The sequence below is a fragment of the Zeugodacus cucurbitae genome, chromosome 3, assembly GCF_028554725.1.
Source record: "Zeugodacus cucurbitae isolate PBARC_wt_2022May chromosome 3, idZeuCucr1.2, whole genome shotgun sequence".
NCBI lineage: Eukaryota > Metazoa > Arthropoda > Insecta > Diptera > Tephritidae > Zeugodacus > Zeugodacus cucurbitae.
Window position 1 is genome coordinate 50073187 of NC_071668.1, and position 15493 is coordinate 50088679.

The 15493-nt window shown below is 37.5% G+C and overlaps 1 protein-coding gene across 1 annotated transcript in view; it reads right to left on the reverse strand.

Annotated features, from left to right (window-relative positions):
- Positions 1-500: 500 nt before the first annotated feature.
- The window catches only part of LOC105218480 (cell adhesion molecule Dscam2-like), a 95254-nt gene continuing 80261 nt past the window's right edge, over positions 501-15493 (reverse strand). Inside the window, 10 exon segments of the mRNA XM_054227201.1 lie at positions 501-4404; positions 6567-6654; positions 7257-7847; positions 7928-8186; positions 8240-8418; positions 9189-9467; positions 9631-10983; positions 11047-11511; positions 11564-11755; positions 12679-12798. Of these exon segments, the coding sequence (XP_054083176.1) occupies positions 3426-4404; positions 6567-6654; positions 7257-7847; positions 7928-8186; positions 8240-8418; positions 9189-9467; positions 9631-10983; positions 11047-11511; positions 11564-11755; positions 12679-12798 (4505 nt within the window). The 3' untranslated portion in view covers positions 501-3425.

The following is a 15493-nucleotide window of genomic DNA, read 5'->3' on the forward strand; positions in this document are numbered from 1 at the left end:
TTTAAAAACGCTTTTACCCTCCGAGAGCATTTGAAACTACTTATAGTCTGGTGATACTAAACACAGAACCACATCCAGGGTTGCATTCATTACCGCCATTAAAAATCTTTTGATTTTGGATTAATTACTGTTATAAGTATCCAAACTGGAACTTCATCAATCTTTATTGAATTCTTATTATTATTTCTTAATTGTTTTGTTTTGAAATTTTTAATTAGTTCATGTATTAGATACTACAACTATGCGTTTTTCATTTAACTTTTATTGTTACAGCTTGTTGTTTTTGTGTCATGTTGAACTTATGGTCTAAAAATGCTTACTGTTTTAGTTTTCAATATACACGACGAACAAATTCCAAAATAATTGAGCCTTCATTAAAATATCTTTTAAGTAATTGGTAAAAATTGTTTTTGTTTTCCCTTCCACAATTTTTTTTATAGCTAAATTGTATGTGTGTGTAAGTATATGTCATATGATTTCTGGTTAATTTTATGTAAATCTAAATATTTTTGAAATATATTATAAATGACGCACAATTTCAGTTAATTTTTTTATTTAAGTATTTTTTGTAATTTGCGGATTTCTCTTATTAAATTTATTTCATTTTTTGTGTTTGTTGTTTGCTCATTGTCGTTATTTATAAGATATAAACTTCGATTAATTGTTAAAATTTATTGATTATTTTTTCAAACTTACAACAGTTAATGCGCGTTGTATTAATTTGCTTTATTTTTTAGCTTTTTCAAAAATTTGTCACTTTTAAATTTTGTTTTTAATTTCTGCTTAAATACACTTACATACAGATCTAGTTCAAAAGTTTGTAAATTTTCGTAAAAAAATTGACGCTTTAAAATTGATTTCGAGGGTTAATCGCAAATTGTCGGTTTTGGCTGCTACCAAACTGTCTAATTTTATTATTTGTTGGCATACATGCAGGGACTGCTGGTATAATGGTTAACTATATTTATTAATAATGCATTGACTTCTTTACCTTATTTACCACAATGAACGGTTATAACGTTTTCTTTCATAATATGTACACACATACAGTCTATAAGATAGCTATGTAACTTGTCAATATGTTCAGTTAATAATATTGATATTTTGTTTTAGTTTTTGATATTTGATTTTTAAATGCAAATAATTAAATGCTTTTAAACACTTTGCTCTGTGTTGGTATATACACAATATTAAAAAAAAAATATTCGTTCGTTTATATTTATGATAATTAAATTCTTCATTTGTAGATTTAACTAATTAACAGTGTGTTTCTTATGCTTATAAATATGTATATGTATTATTCAAATAATCTAATGCAGTATCTTTTGTCTTAATTCTACCCGATTATGATATTCTTTAACTTTCCTCACCACAATTTGCCGAACTTGAAGTCAATTCCATAAATTAACTAAAAACCTAAAGAACCAGTACATCCTCCTTCAATTATTTCCAATCAACCATTTATTATACAATTTGGAAGAGTCTTGTCATTCAAAGGTCATGCTAGAATAAAATAGTTAGTAACAATAATTATCAAATTAATTCAAACCCAACTTGTCTATTTAATGCCTTTCCCAATATAGCGGTCGATTTTAGAAACTCTGTAATCAGCAATATCTAAAACTATGTATGATTAGACCTTCCAAACACATCTATGCTGCTTTGTTGGAGAGCAGAATAGAGTTGTAAGAACAGAAACAATAATGGATCCCAACAGGGTTTGGAATGTACGTATATGTCGACAATCTGACCCCAATTTGACTGAAACTATTTTCAACACATAAAAATGTTACCCAGAAAGCGGAAACAAAGATCACAGAGAATATGATTGAGGAATTGAAGTTGAGATCAAAGATCATTAATATGATGGACTGCTTAATTCGGAGAAGATTGTTTGAAATAAAATTCAGGATTGACAGAAGAAGGACTCATATAATATACTCTCGATATGTAGTTCAAATTATTTATCTAAAATCTACCAAAAGCAATATTTCGATCATCTTAATAAGGTTAAGATTTCTGAATAAAGATTATCGACTGAAAATGGAAGTACATTTGCTTAATACATATCTCTACATATCTATAAGGTTGTATAAACCGGTGTCGCTGCGTTCAGACTCTTAGCCGAAGTGAATATTTTTTTATGTTCTTCATGATCCCAATGTCTTAACCATGAAATAGAGCACAAGCAATCATTTAATCATCAAAGTTAACATTTAAAGAAATAAGAATAATGAAAGGAGTTCATTAATATTGAAGTCCAGCTTCATTTACCAATGATTCTACAATTAAACCTTTCATTGAAATGAATGAGTTGCTTTTGTTTCGAAAAGAATTCTCGTTCATGGGCTGTAATATCCCATGACAATAAGATCCCAAGAAAACAAAGCAATGACCGACTAAAGTCACGATGTCTTCTAATTCTGGTTCAAATTTTAGTCCATATTTTAACTTTTTATCATTTTTTTTTTGTAGTCAAATAATATCGGTTCGGCTCAATGGATTCGGGGACTATGTTGAAAATATGTTAGTTTGTAGCGAACTCTAAAAAATAGTAGTACAAAAGCCAGAACTGCTGTGAATTCAAAATATGTTCACTGTCCTACGAACTGTAAGCGCCTCGAATACAGAGTTAAGGATTATGCAAATCTCACGTAAAAACTGCCTCGAACAAAGAATTGGTTTTCAAAAAAGGAAAATAATGGACAGAGCCATATGGAAATGGTTCTGAGTTATACATAGACTTAAATTGTAGGGTTAAATTATATATATAATGAATAATAGTCGATAATAACAACTGAAAATGTTTGGTACTTTCGTATATCCACGTAAATTGTCCGAACTATTACTGATTTACCTATCCGCTAAACATTTCGAGTTCTATGTAATGAACAAACTGAAATTTTCTAATTCTAATTCATTTAACTATGCGTCACTCGTACTACAATTTAATAAATTTACATAAATTAGCATATAGGCTAGTACATACAATCATAACACATATTTATGTATATGATTTTTGGAGACGTAGAGAGCCTAACTTGTAGCTTTTGCAGTATACAAATGCGATACTTCTTAAAAGATTTTCTTCCAGAGAATATCGTTGAACTTAAGAGTCATCCAGTCGCTCAATTAAAATATTTTAACTTTTTATTTGTCGCTTGTGTTTAAATGCTTCCGTAAAGTCTTCAGTTGTGTTTTCGTTTCGATGTTCCGACATCCTAAACCGACATCAATGTTCTACTATACTTTTCTCATGAATACTCATGAATATATGTATAGTTATGTCCGTAATTCTAGTATAACCATTACAGAGATTCGCGTACTTGATATGCAGAATTCTTCAGTTCTTTTAGGTTAATTATACCGTAAAACCCACTATTTTGATATGATCTTCGTTGAAGTGCTGCCACGAGACTTGGACTTTAAACTTTGCCCTTTGGCAGACAGCTGTTGTTATCACTGAAAGCCGAGGGTGGACTCAAATTCTTCTCGCTTATTATATTATGAAATTCATCAGGTATGCCTGAGCTGCTGTTGCTTTGTGTGGTTTCGACATAATTGTTTGCATTCAAGCAAGTGATGTTCGTGTCGTACGATTTGTTGGCTTTGTTGTTGTGTGCATGACCCGAAAGACTGCTGCCGATTGCGAGCGTATCGGCATTGCTGAGCGTCTCCATGGCGCGATAGTCAAAGAATGTCGACATATTGTCGTTGGGTATGCCGAGTAAATGAAGTGGTTCAATACTGGTGGGCAAATGATGGCGATAATTGTCCTGATTGCTGCCATCAAGTGCACCGCCACCAGCACCGCCGTGTTTTTCACCATAGCCGGATGAAAGCAGCTTACCTTTGCGGCGTGGTGTAATTGTTAGAAAATCACCGTAGCTCTTGTTGTGACAAGCCAAGGCGGCACCGCTGACAGCATTATTACTACTTCCGTTATTTGAGCCACCGCCAACGCCAATGCCAGCGCCGCTTGGACGTTTTGTGTTTGGCGCTTGCATGGGTGTTTGTTGGTTGTTTGTTATGTTGGGGGGTTGTGGTGCGGCATGCTTCAGAATTTCGACATATGAACCCGACTGGACAATATGCGGGGCGGGGATGCTGTTAGTTGTGCATTGGAACTCGCCGGAGAGGAGGAGGTTACTGCCGCTGTTGGAATTAGTATCGGTAGCTTTTGATCGTATTTTGCCACCGGATAGACTGCCGGGCATATTTGTATGGTTGGTTGAATTTTGGGCAGATGTGGATGTGGAAGCTGATGTGGATGTTGATGTGGATGATGTTTGTCGCTGGTGATGGTGATGCGATTGTGACTGTGCCCCACAGGCAATGGTTGGTTTCGGTTGTTTTGGTGGCGGGTCAAAGAGCCGGTAGTCGAAGGGCACGGGGTCCATGCTGCTGTTGAATACAATGAACAAATACGATTAGCTGCATCAATATGTAATGTCTCGGAGGGTATTATAACAATTGGGTAAGATGATTATTAGAAGTGTGCTGATTAGTATTTAGTAAAACATGCAAATAAATGCGGGACAACATGCAAGTGAGTGAGTTTAAATAACATAAACAACATATATGAATTTCTCAAAGCTTAACCAAATTGTCAGAATACAGTATAAAATTAAAGTAGTGCGTAGAAAGCTCGGTATGTGTCTTAGTTCGAGTTTAGATGTAAGTCACAAAGAAATAATTTATAAATCTCGAAAGCAGAATAGGAGGCATTCCTGATGAATACTTTGAAATTTACAGGATTAATGTGGATCTAAACGCTTAGACGTCGGTAAGTATTTCAGCGCTGTCAGAGTATCGCAATGACGCATAAACTCTTTCTACTGTTCTTCTTGAAAACTTTGCCAATTTACTTTTTATACTGAATTGAGAAACATTGCCCTCGTTTAATCTAATTGAATTTTATAGAACTATTAACCACTGAACCAAAGTGTTTTTTGTCATTTGTAGTGTTTGAAAGGATTTATCGAAGAAAGTAGCATCCAGATTAATTAAACATAATATAACACAGTCACAAACAAAAAGGGTTTGACCTAAGGGTCTTACTATATGTACCTTATGTGATCTGTTTTTGAGCTCTCTGAATTCGAATTCGTGGTTCATTTCACACCATCAGATCAGGGTGTGGACATAACACCATAAAAAAATTATTTATTTTAGTTTCAAGAGGATAATTCATCATAATGCATACGAAAAGCCAGTCAATCGGTCAGACATGTATTAATAAATCTCTAACTCCCTTAATATAATATATCATCACAAACTTAATAATAAACTTAATAGAATATTTCAATTGATGATTAACACTCATGAATATATGCTTGCAAGTGTTTGCGTGTATGCGAGTGCAAATTAGAGTTTAAAGTATTCTGTGTTGGAAAACACATCGACTACAACACTAATGGCTTGCCTATTGGAAAGCGAGCGCTTGTGGTATCCGATGCTATCGCTACTACTACTGCCGCTACGCGAATTCGGTGGCTTCGCGCAGTTGTTGATGACATGGGTGGTTGTTGGGGTATTATTGGATGTGTTGTTGGTAGTGGTGGTGCTAACCAATGCTTGGGGACTTGTACGTGATGATGGATTGCTGCAAATGATTGTCTCGTGGTTGTTGCTAGTAATGTTGGTGATTGAGGGGGTTGTTGTTGCTGCATTGGTATTGATATTGGCGACACGCTCATGCTTGGATGAAGTCGATGTTGATGATGTGGAAGAAGCGAAACGATATGGCGGCGATGGAGATAATGGGCGTGCAGCTGAAGTGGCGTTGATAAGTTGTGCAGTGCTGCGTGCTTGCGGTTGGCGTTGTTGCGGCTGCTGCAGCTGCAGCTGTGCAGGAGATATGACTGATGGACGTTGTGGCAACATTTGATGCAACTGATGGGGTTGTGCGGCCTGACCATGCAATTTCGACTTTTTGTTGCCTGCTTTGGCTGCGGCGGCTGCTGCTGCTGCGGCTGCCATTGAACTGCACTGCTTGGCTGTGATGGGGGTTTGCACGTACTGTGAGTGGGCTGAGGGATTTGGGGGAGGTGCTTGACGTTCGGGTGCATGCAGGGCGGTGGATATGATGCGTGTGGGTATTATGGCTTGGAAAAAGGAGCGTGTGGATTTGAGTGCAGTTGGCGTTGCCGCTGCTGTTGATGTGGTAGTGGGTGAAGGTTTCGGTGATTTAGAAGTGCGTAAGTTCTCTTTCTTGGAGTCTTTCTTGTGAATCGGCATAATGTTTTCTGAACATATATATATGTAGATATATTTATGCAAATTTACTTAAAGAAAATGCTGTAAGACACAAAATTGACTAAACGTTTGTTGTGTTTTGATTTCTTGTTTGAATTTGAGTAAGTGTTAGGGTGTGCTGTGTATGATGCTTGGCGTATTTTATGCACTCAAAGGTGGTTAGTAATAAAAATTGATTGTGGTGTTTTAATGATTTAGTTGACGGTGGCCATGGCGGTTGTACTACAGGTCGGTGAAGGGGTTAGTACGAGTATTTGTAATGCTTGCAAAATCTCAAAATGTGTTAATTAGTTAAAATGGGTACTAACTTACTATGAAGTTGAGGCCTACTGAATACTGAAAGCCGCTCTTTATTGCCTCCGGTATTGCCACCACTGCAAGGACTATGACCGTGCGCTGTAAGTAGAGTTAGAAATATTTCGATTCATATGTAATTTGATATTAGATTTTTTTTAAATAAATAAACATTCTTAGAAGCTTTCATAAAAAGTTCAAGATGTGCTCCATTAATTCTACACAAAAGCACTACATTTAATAGGCCATTTTGAGAGATCTGTAGTATCGGCGGAGTTCCTTCGAATCCTAAGGAAATGTAGGCTCCACTAAATGCTAACAAATATTGCTAAGCTTTTTAATTTAATTCCAAAGATCTGGAAGAAATATAAAATTCGTCCGAGATTTTGTACAAATGCTCTCCCGTTAGATAATGTAAAATACAATGTTTATTTCAAACACGATATTTAGTTAAGCCTTTAGGGTCTTAAATACGTTCATACTACAGACAGCGATTTCTTAAACAATTTTTATTTTAAAGAAATCAAGAATGCAAATAACTTTAATTGTATATCTGTAATTTTGCTCTTTTCTTTCGAGATCAAAGCAGTATTAAAATTTAAATGAAATACATTTTTCGTCACTGTTGTATGAGAAAGATCTCTAGCAGGTTTTAAAAACGGATTTTTTTTACAGTTAGCTGTCTTCTTAGTTAAATTACTTACGGTTGTAACCACTATCGTCTAGATGAGATGAGGATTCGCGTCCGCTGCGACTTTCTTCACGCTCCCGTTCACGCATACGTTCACCACTCAAATCGCTATCACTATTCAAGCTATCGTACTCCTCTGACTCCGATTTAATTGCTTTTGAGCGTCGTTTATGCCGTTTTTCAGTATTGGTATGACTACACTCGCCCGATGCTGTGACCGGTCCTCCGCCTAAATTCGCATTAGAAGCGCTGCTGCCAATGCCCGCAGAAACCGAACGTTTCACCTTGGCACCCGTGCTGGAGAGTGTATTGTCGTCCGCAACACCACCGCCACGCGGATCGTACATAGCCGGCAGTCCTCCCTTGCGGCTGAGCGGTATGTTAGCTGATTGATTTTCATGTTCTGGTAAATGGAATGTAGCGTAAGGATAGATATCTTCAGAGTATTCAGGTATGCGTTCAAGCCCAGCAACCGATTCACGTGGTGATTGCTGGCATGATTTGCGTACCGTACCGTAGTATTGTTCACGATGCTGGATATCCTTGCCATCAGCGCCATGTGGCCGCATCGAGTCGACATTCCGTGCAAATAGTTGGCGTGGATCTACAACAAACATATGAGAATATGAGAATCATATAATTATAGACCGAATACACGCTGTGCATATTTTACATTATACTAACAGTTCTTGAAGCATATGCAAGCGCCGATTATAGCCAAGATCGTGCCAAACACCGATGTGATAATTACTGCTATCAGATGAACATCGCGGAAGAGTGTTCGCACCTCGGGTAAGTCGCCGTGATCCAACTCGGCCGAAAGTCCATTGAAATGCAACGTCTCAAAGTAGTACTCCTTTATGGTGGATCCAGCATTATTGTGCGCCGCCACGCGTAGATTATATGCAGTTCCAGGCTCCAGATCGCCAATTGTATAGCGTGTCTGCAAGTAGAGATAGTGATATCTAAGATAAATTCCACACAAAAGATACATACGTGTGTCTCTATACGACTAGAGACGATGATCCAGTCACTTGAAATACCATAACGTCTGAACTCAATGCTGAAGTATTGTATAGGACATCCGCCATCTTGCCATGAGGATAACTCCAGCAATGCGGATGTGATATTGGAACGTATCAAGCTTTGCTTATGTGGCGGAATCGGTTTATTGCCTACAAAAAATGGGTATTTAACACAAATTAAACAGTGACTACTACCACAATATAGCGTTTCCATTGAGCTTTAACTACAGTTAATTAGTTTTGAGCAAATTTTTCGATAACAAGTGGTGTCTTATGTTACTACCCGATTTAAATTTAAAGCGTTTCATAAAAACCGTCGGAAGTTGATCGGCATTTTAACCTATTATTAGCTTTTAGATTAGCCGACTCTATATCGACTCAATTGGTTGGTAATTGATTTCATATTCACACAAAAAATTTGGTTCTGAACACATATTGGATCCGTCTTTTTGAATTTGAAAAAAAAAACCGACGCCGGATTAGCGCGACTCCGAAAACCCTCCCGAGTATCGATTTTCAAGCGATTCTAATGAATTTTTCCAAATACTCGTCCACCATATTGGATCCGCCATTTTGAATTTTGATAAACCGACAACAGATTCTTAATCCGTAACCCCGAATAATGTGTTTCAAGCAAATCCGACGAATTTTCACAAAAGTTCTTTGGAGTTATGTCAAAACCCTGATAAGCTTAAATGGACCTAGGGTTCAGATTCAGCGACCCCAAAAACGTGTGGTACACATAGTAAGATCCCCAGGTCCGAACCAAATTTTTTTTTTGTGCGGTAACCCTTTTTGCCCTTTGTAACCAATTTAACCCAACTTTTGTTAAAAAGTAGTTAAGTCCTGGTTGAAGCCATACCATACTCGTATATACATTACTCGTATATACATACTGTACTAAAATTTTACACTCCTACCTTTCGTTTTGGCTGTTTCGATAGCACTCGTTTCACTCGTTCCAATTTTATTGAATGTCACCATATTGAACTGATATCTCGTGCCACAATCCAAATTCTCTATTAAATGAGAATTAACACGACGGTCAAGTTGGGTTTCTTCCCAGTCACCAAATTCCTTGCGAAAGGTCATTGTGAAACCACGTAGTGGTGCACCGCCTATATCGTCTACTCGCCACTGCAGCGACACTGAGTTACTGGTACTACCGATTACGGAAAGCACGGGGGCTGATGGTGGTACTATGAAAACAGAATTGAAATCATAATAGTTTAAATGTGAATAGTAAGGAATGAGAAGTGATTTTATATTGATGACATGTATAAAGCTTCAGAATATAATGATCTCTCCATTATACTCGTATAGCACGTTAAATCTGTACCTCTAACATACGTTTTTACTTACCTTGCACGTATACCTGATAGACAATGTGATCGGAGCCAATCGAATTTCGTACCACACACGAATAATTGCCCTCATGAGTACGCTGTATATTGCGCAATGTCAGCGTGTTATCATTGCTCACCTCCAAGCGGAAATGTTTCTTGGAACGCGCATTTAACACCTTCCATTCGGAGTTCGGTTTCGGATTGCCAACGAATACACAGGCTAATTTGAGATCGACTCGCCAACTGACGCTCAAGGTCTGACTGAATGATATGATGGCTGCGGGCACAGAGGGACTAGGTATTAATTTGATAACCGGCGTGCTGGGTCCCTGCCCCACACGTGTTGAAGCAGTTACCCACGCTTCATAAGTTTCGCGCACCATTAAATCTTTAGCTTCAAAGTGACGATTGTTTGCGGGCAACACTTCTTTGAGAATTTTCAACTCTTGCCCCTTGTCTAGTATACGTATGTAGACATTGTATTTGGTAACAATACCATTGGGACGGCGCGGTGGTAGCCAGCTAATAATCACTGAAGACTCGCTACTTACGACAGACTTGACGCGTTCAGGCGCATCTGGCACCGCTTCTTCAGTAGTACACGACACAGTCGGACTGAGCACACCTTCTCCAGCACGTGTAAATGCCAAAACCTGTACGCTGTAATTCGTGAAAGGTTGTAGACCATGTAGCACCGTACTCAATGCTGAGGTGATCTTTGTTTCGCGTGTGCCATACTCTGATTCAATATTACCGGGTTCGTAGAGGAGCTTATACCCTTGTATGATACCGTGATTGGACTCTTTTGGTGGCGCCTGCCAGGAGATCTGTATATTTTGCGCAGTCAGTGCAATACAAGTGACGCCCTGTGGTGGCGCAGATGGTACATCCTCCAAGGTGTGACCCATAGTCACTTCACTAGGTGGACCATCGCCTTTCACATTGAATGCCGACACAGATATGGCATACTGTGTGTATTTCTCCAGCCCAGTGAGCCGAAAATCATTTAGTCCCTCCCCACCTAAGCTGCTGACTTTAGTGAAATTTTGTACGCTATCTGGCGCGCCATGCTTTTGATATGCGATACTGTAACCCAGGAGTTCGCCATTCCATGTATCTCGTTCTGGCGGACGCCAAGTGATGAGTAACTGCTGAGGACCTAGTGGCTCGGCGGAAACATCTTGCGGGCGACCACTTGGCACCTCAGCATCGGTTTGCACTAGCAGAATATCGCTTGGAGCGCTAGTACCCAGATGATTTTCGGCGTAAAGGCGGAAGTGGTACGCCTGCGCTGGACGAAGGGAACCAATTTGCGCCGTGGTTTTATCGCCGGGTAACAATTTTTGATTGTTGTGCTCATGCCAGACATCTGAAATATAAATATATAGTTCAGTGCTACTCTGTAGGGTTAAATAAATAGGTCATTAAATACCGCCTGCTTTCTTATACTGCAAAATGTAATTCGATATTGGTTGCGAGTCTCGATTATTACCACCGTTATTCATAAAAATTGAGTCTTGGTCATTTGGTGACCAAGCCAGCGTAACTGAGCGGCTACCCAAATCGGTAACATGCAAATTAACGGGAAAATTTGGTGGCTCTTGCACTTGCAGATGAATTACAGCGCGATCGTGACCATAATTGTTGGTGGCGATGCAAGTATATTCACCACGGTCATTAAGTATGGTCTGTAGTATTGTCATTTCCGATACGGTACCACGACTTAGCGGTGAATCTTTTATATGATAACGTATATCGTAGGATGGATCAATGTGGTTGGCCTTGGCGCGCCACGTTATATTCAGCGGTTGATCGCCATCAGCTTCACAGCGCAGTGTAACACGATCACCACGACGGACGGAAACTTGTTTCTTCGAAACCGTTACAGAAGGACCGACTGCAAAGAAAGTGGTGAGTAAAGATTGTAAGCCAAAGTAAAACCCACTCACCGTGCACAGTTAGTTTGATCAGTGTACTCAAACCTGCACCGATGCCGTTACTCGCTTGACACAAATAGCTGCCCTCATGTTCTCGCCCAACTTTGGGTATAATCAGCGACCCGTTATTGTATGTTTCGATTACAGATTGTGAGTTCCCATTGCCAATGCCATAACTGAGCTCACGATATTCGCCTGAATCACCTGAGGTTGTAATAGTTAATAATAATGATATTAAATTGTTTGATTAGTTTTGAATAAGGCGTCAAATCGTATTTGATAAATAGTCCGCCTTACATTGAGTTAAAATCATTCTTAGCGCTAAAATATGTCGTAAAGTAAACCCTGAATCCACTTGTTAAACATATTCTGTACGAGTTGAAGGAAAGTTAACGGCAGAGAGATTGAAGAATTCTTAGAACGTTATGATTGGAATATTATGTCGTATAAACATAGTTGGCTTACAGACAGAGGTTATACCTAGTAACTCAAGCGGAAGACATGGCATTACCAAATAAAAGAAGGTTTCGAGAATTTAAAATTAAAGTAAAGTCAGATTGTGCCAGACCTTTGTGAACCAGAGTAAAATATATATATATCACATATTTAGTCTTGGTAACCCTAGTTTTTATATATAGGTAGTTAAGTCAACCTAAGTTTCCAAATAAGTTTCCAGATAAAGATAAAAATTTGTACTTCAAATGACATAAAGTGGACGTGTACGTGTTCTTTTATTTGTTTATGAAAATATTTATAAACGAAAAGGAGGATAAATTTTCAGAAAACTTGGCAACTAACTAGAGGGCGTTGAGCTGAGTCAAGTTTCCTTTAGATCAAATGAGTTTTTCAATCTAAATCCAAAAATGCCTAAGAATTTCGTTTTCAGAGATACGCAAAGCGAAGTCAGAAGTGAAGAAGGTTACTTATTGTAGAGAGATTCTCACTTATTCTGGACACTTATCGAGACAGTAACAAAGTAAGTATTATAACTGTATGGATCCCTTTTTTTTTAAAAAGACATTAAGTACAATAAACCGGTAAAGTTTTAACCCCTTTTAATTAAACACATTCAAGGGGACAATACAGAAAAAGATTAGCAAATTAATAAAATTCCTACTGTAATTTACCAATCGACTGCTTCCATTGAACTGTCGGTATGGGAAATCCGTCAGCTTTGCAGGTTATTGCCACAGGGTTACCGAGTATGGCATCTTGGTCGGTAGGTTTTAATATCCAACGTGGTGGGACTACACATTTCAGATTTAATAAAAAGTTATTATTTATTAGTAATAATATGATATAAGAAATATAGAGCTTTAAATGGATTAAGTGAAGTGAAACTGAAACCAGGTGAGGTTTTGTGCTAAAAGCATGCGCACTAAGTAAATTAAGTTGACATGCATGATGCCGCTTAAGGCTAATCGATACGAAGAGATTTGTATGTATAATTGGTGTAAAGCTTCGTATGTTATTATGTAGCTTGAAATAGACTGGAAATGGAGTACTCACCTTGAGATTCTACAATTAATTATGTACAATCTACGTTTACCTTTTGAAATTAAGAAACAAATGTAATTAAATGAAACTTTTGTTGAATTATTTTGTCGTCTGAAATGTATGAAAAATAAGGGTAGGGTTGGCATTGTTCATAAGAATTTAAGATGTAAATTAGACCTTTAAAGTTTTTGATTCAGTTAAACAATAATATAAATAAAATTAAATATCAAAATAAGTGTATTTTTAAAGTGTTAACTTTTTCCATGAAATTAAATCTCTACCTCATAAACAGCTCTCATTTTAGAACAATATTTACAATAAAAGTGACACTCGAAAAGTGACACAATTGGTTAAAAATACACAATATACCAAAGAACAAATAACATCTTAAGCAAGGAAGTTTTTAGTTTAGACCATTCTGTTGCGGATATTTGAAGCTACGGAATAACAAAAACAATTAATTTTAAAAGTTAGCTGTTGTCGAGATTGTTCCCACATCCACTCTACGACACCAATCCTTGATTAGCGTCGAATGGTATCTGTGGTATCAGCTTTACCCTCAGTTGTATCGGGTGATCCAAGTAGAGGTACTTTTTATACTCTCGCAACAAAAGTTGCTAAAGAGAGTATTATAGTTTTGTCCACATAACGGTTGTTTGTAAGTCCTAAAACTAAACGAGTTAGATATGGGGTTATATATACCAAAGTGATCAGGGTGACGAGTAAAGTTCAAATCCGGATGTCTGTCTGTCCGTCCGTCTGTCCGTCCGTGCAAGCTGTAACTTGAGTAAAAGTTTAGATATCTTAATGAAACTTGGAACACATGTTCCTTGGCACCATAAGTTCGAAGATGGACGGAATCGGACTACTGCCACGCCCACAAAATGGCGATTACCAAAAACATATAAAGAGCTATAACTAAGCCATAAATAAAGTTATGAAAATAAAATTTGGAACATAGGATCGCATTAGAGAGGGGCACATTTGTATATATATATATCTCGCAAACCAATAGAGCTATATAAACCAAACTTTCTGCAGTCGTTTCTTTTAGCCGTTTCCTTATACAGTCCAAAATTGAAAGAAATCGGATAATAACCACGCCCACCTCCCATACAAAGGTTAGGTTAAAAATGACTAAAAGTGCGTTAACTCACTCACGAGAAACGTCAGAAACACAAAATTTCACAGAAATGATAGCAGAAGGAAGCTGCACTCAGATCTTTTTACAAAATGGAAATTGGGCGTGGCATCACCCACTTAATGGTCAAAAACCATATCTCAGGAACTACTCGACAGATTTCAATGAAATTCGGTATATAATATTTTATTGACACCCTGATGACATGTGTGGAGAATGGCCGAAATCGGTTCACAACCACGACTACTTTCTTTATAACTCAATATTGAATTTCATCTGAATCCTTCACTTTATAATATATACATTAGGAACCAATGATGATAGCGAAATAAAACTTTACACAAATACAGTATATGATCTGTGGCATCACTTGTGAAAAAATTGTAGAAAACTTTGTGCGTTATCTTAATAAAATTTCTTCAATAAATTGCGAGAGTATAAAATGTTCGGTTACACCCGAACTTAGCCTTTCCTTACTTGTTTCAATATACATATATATGGAATTATTTCCTGAAAGAACTGTAATTAATTCGATCCTTGTGTCTCTGTTTTAAATTTATTGGTAGCAACACTTAATTGCTGGGTTAAGGTCTTTACTAAAACTCGAAAAAATTAGTTCAAGAACTATAGATATATCAGATCCAGCATGAAATATTAAACTTCTCAATATGTCCAGTTCTGAAAATGGTTATTACGCGGAAAACTCAATATTCATCTTGACTTAAAACTATCTAAAAGGTGATCCAAGTAGAGGTACTTTTTTCAATAACCTTTTTTTAATAGATCACGCGTGAGTGAGTGTCAAGCTGTCATGTTATTTTTGTTCAGTATTGTTTGGTATTTCAACATGGAAAGTTTTACGCCTGAACAACGTTTACAAATTGTTCAACTTTATTACGGAAATTCGCGCACTGCACGCTTCGCTCAATTTATGGTCAACATAATCGGCCTGCTGAGCGTACTATTCGCCATCTTGAGACACAGCATCCATTATTGGACAATATTCGACCGAATAGACCACGTTCGGTAGTAAAGAAAATATAGCAGCCGTAGATCAGAGTGTGCACAAAAAAGAATAGATTCGACGCCGTTCGCTGCAACTCGGACTATTATCGCGTCATGATAACCCAGAATTTGAAGCCTGCAATTGAAGCTCGTGATCTTGGTTTGGTTTCAACAAGACGGGGCCATTTTCTATACATCGCATCAATTAATGGATTTATTGAGATTCCATTATCAATTAATGGATTTATTGAGAGAACACTTCGGTGAGCAGATAATTTGACGTTTTAGAAAATTTAAAC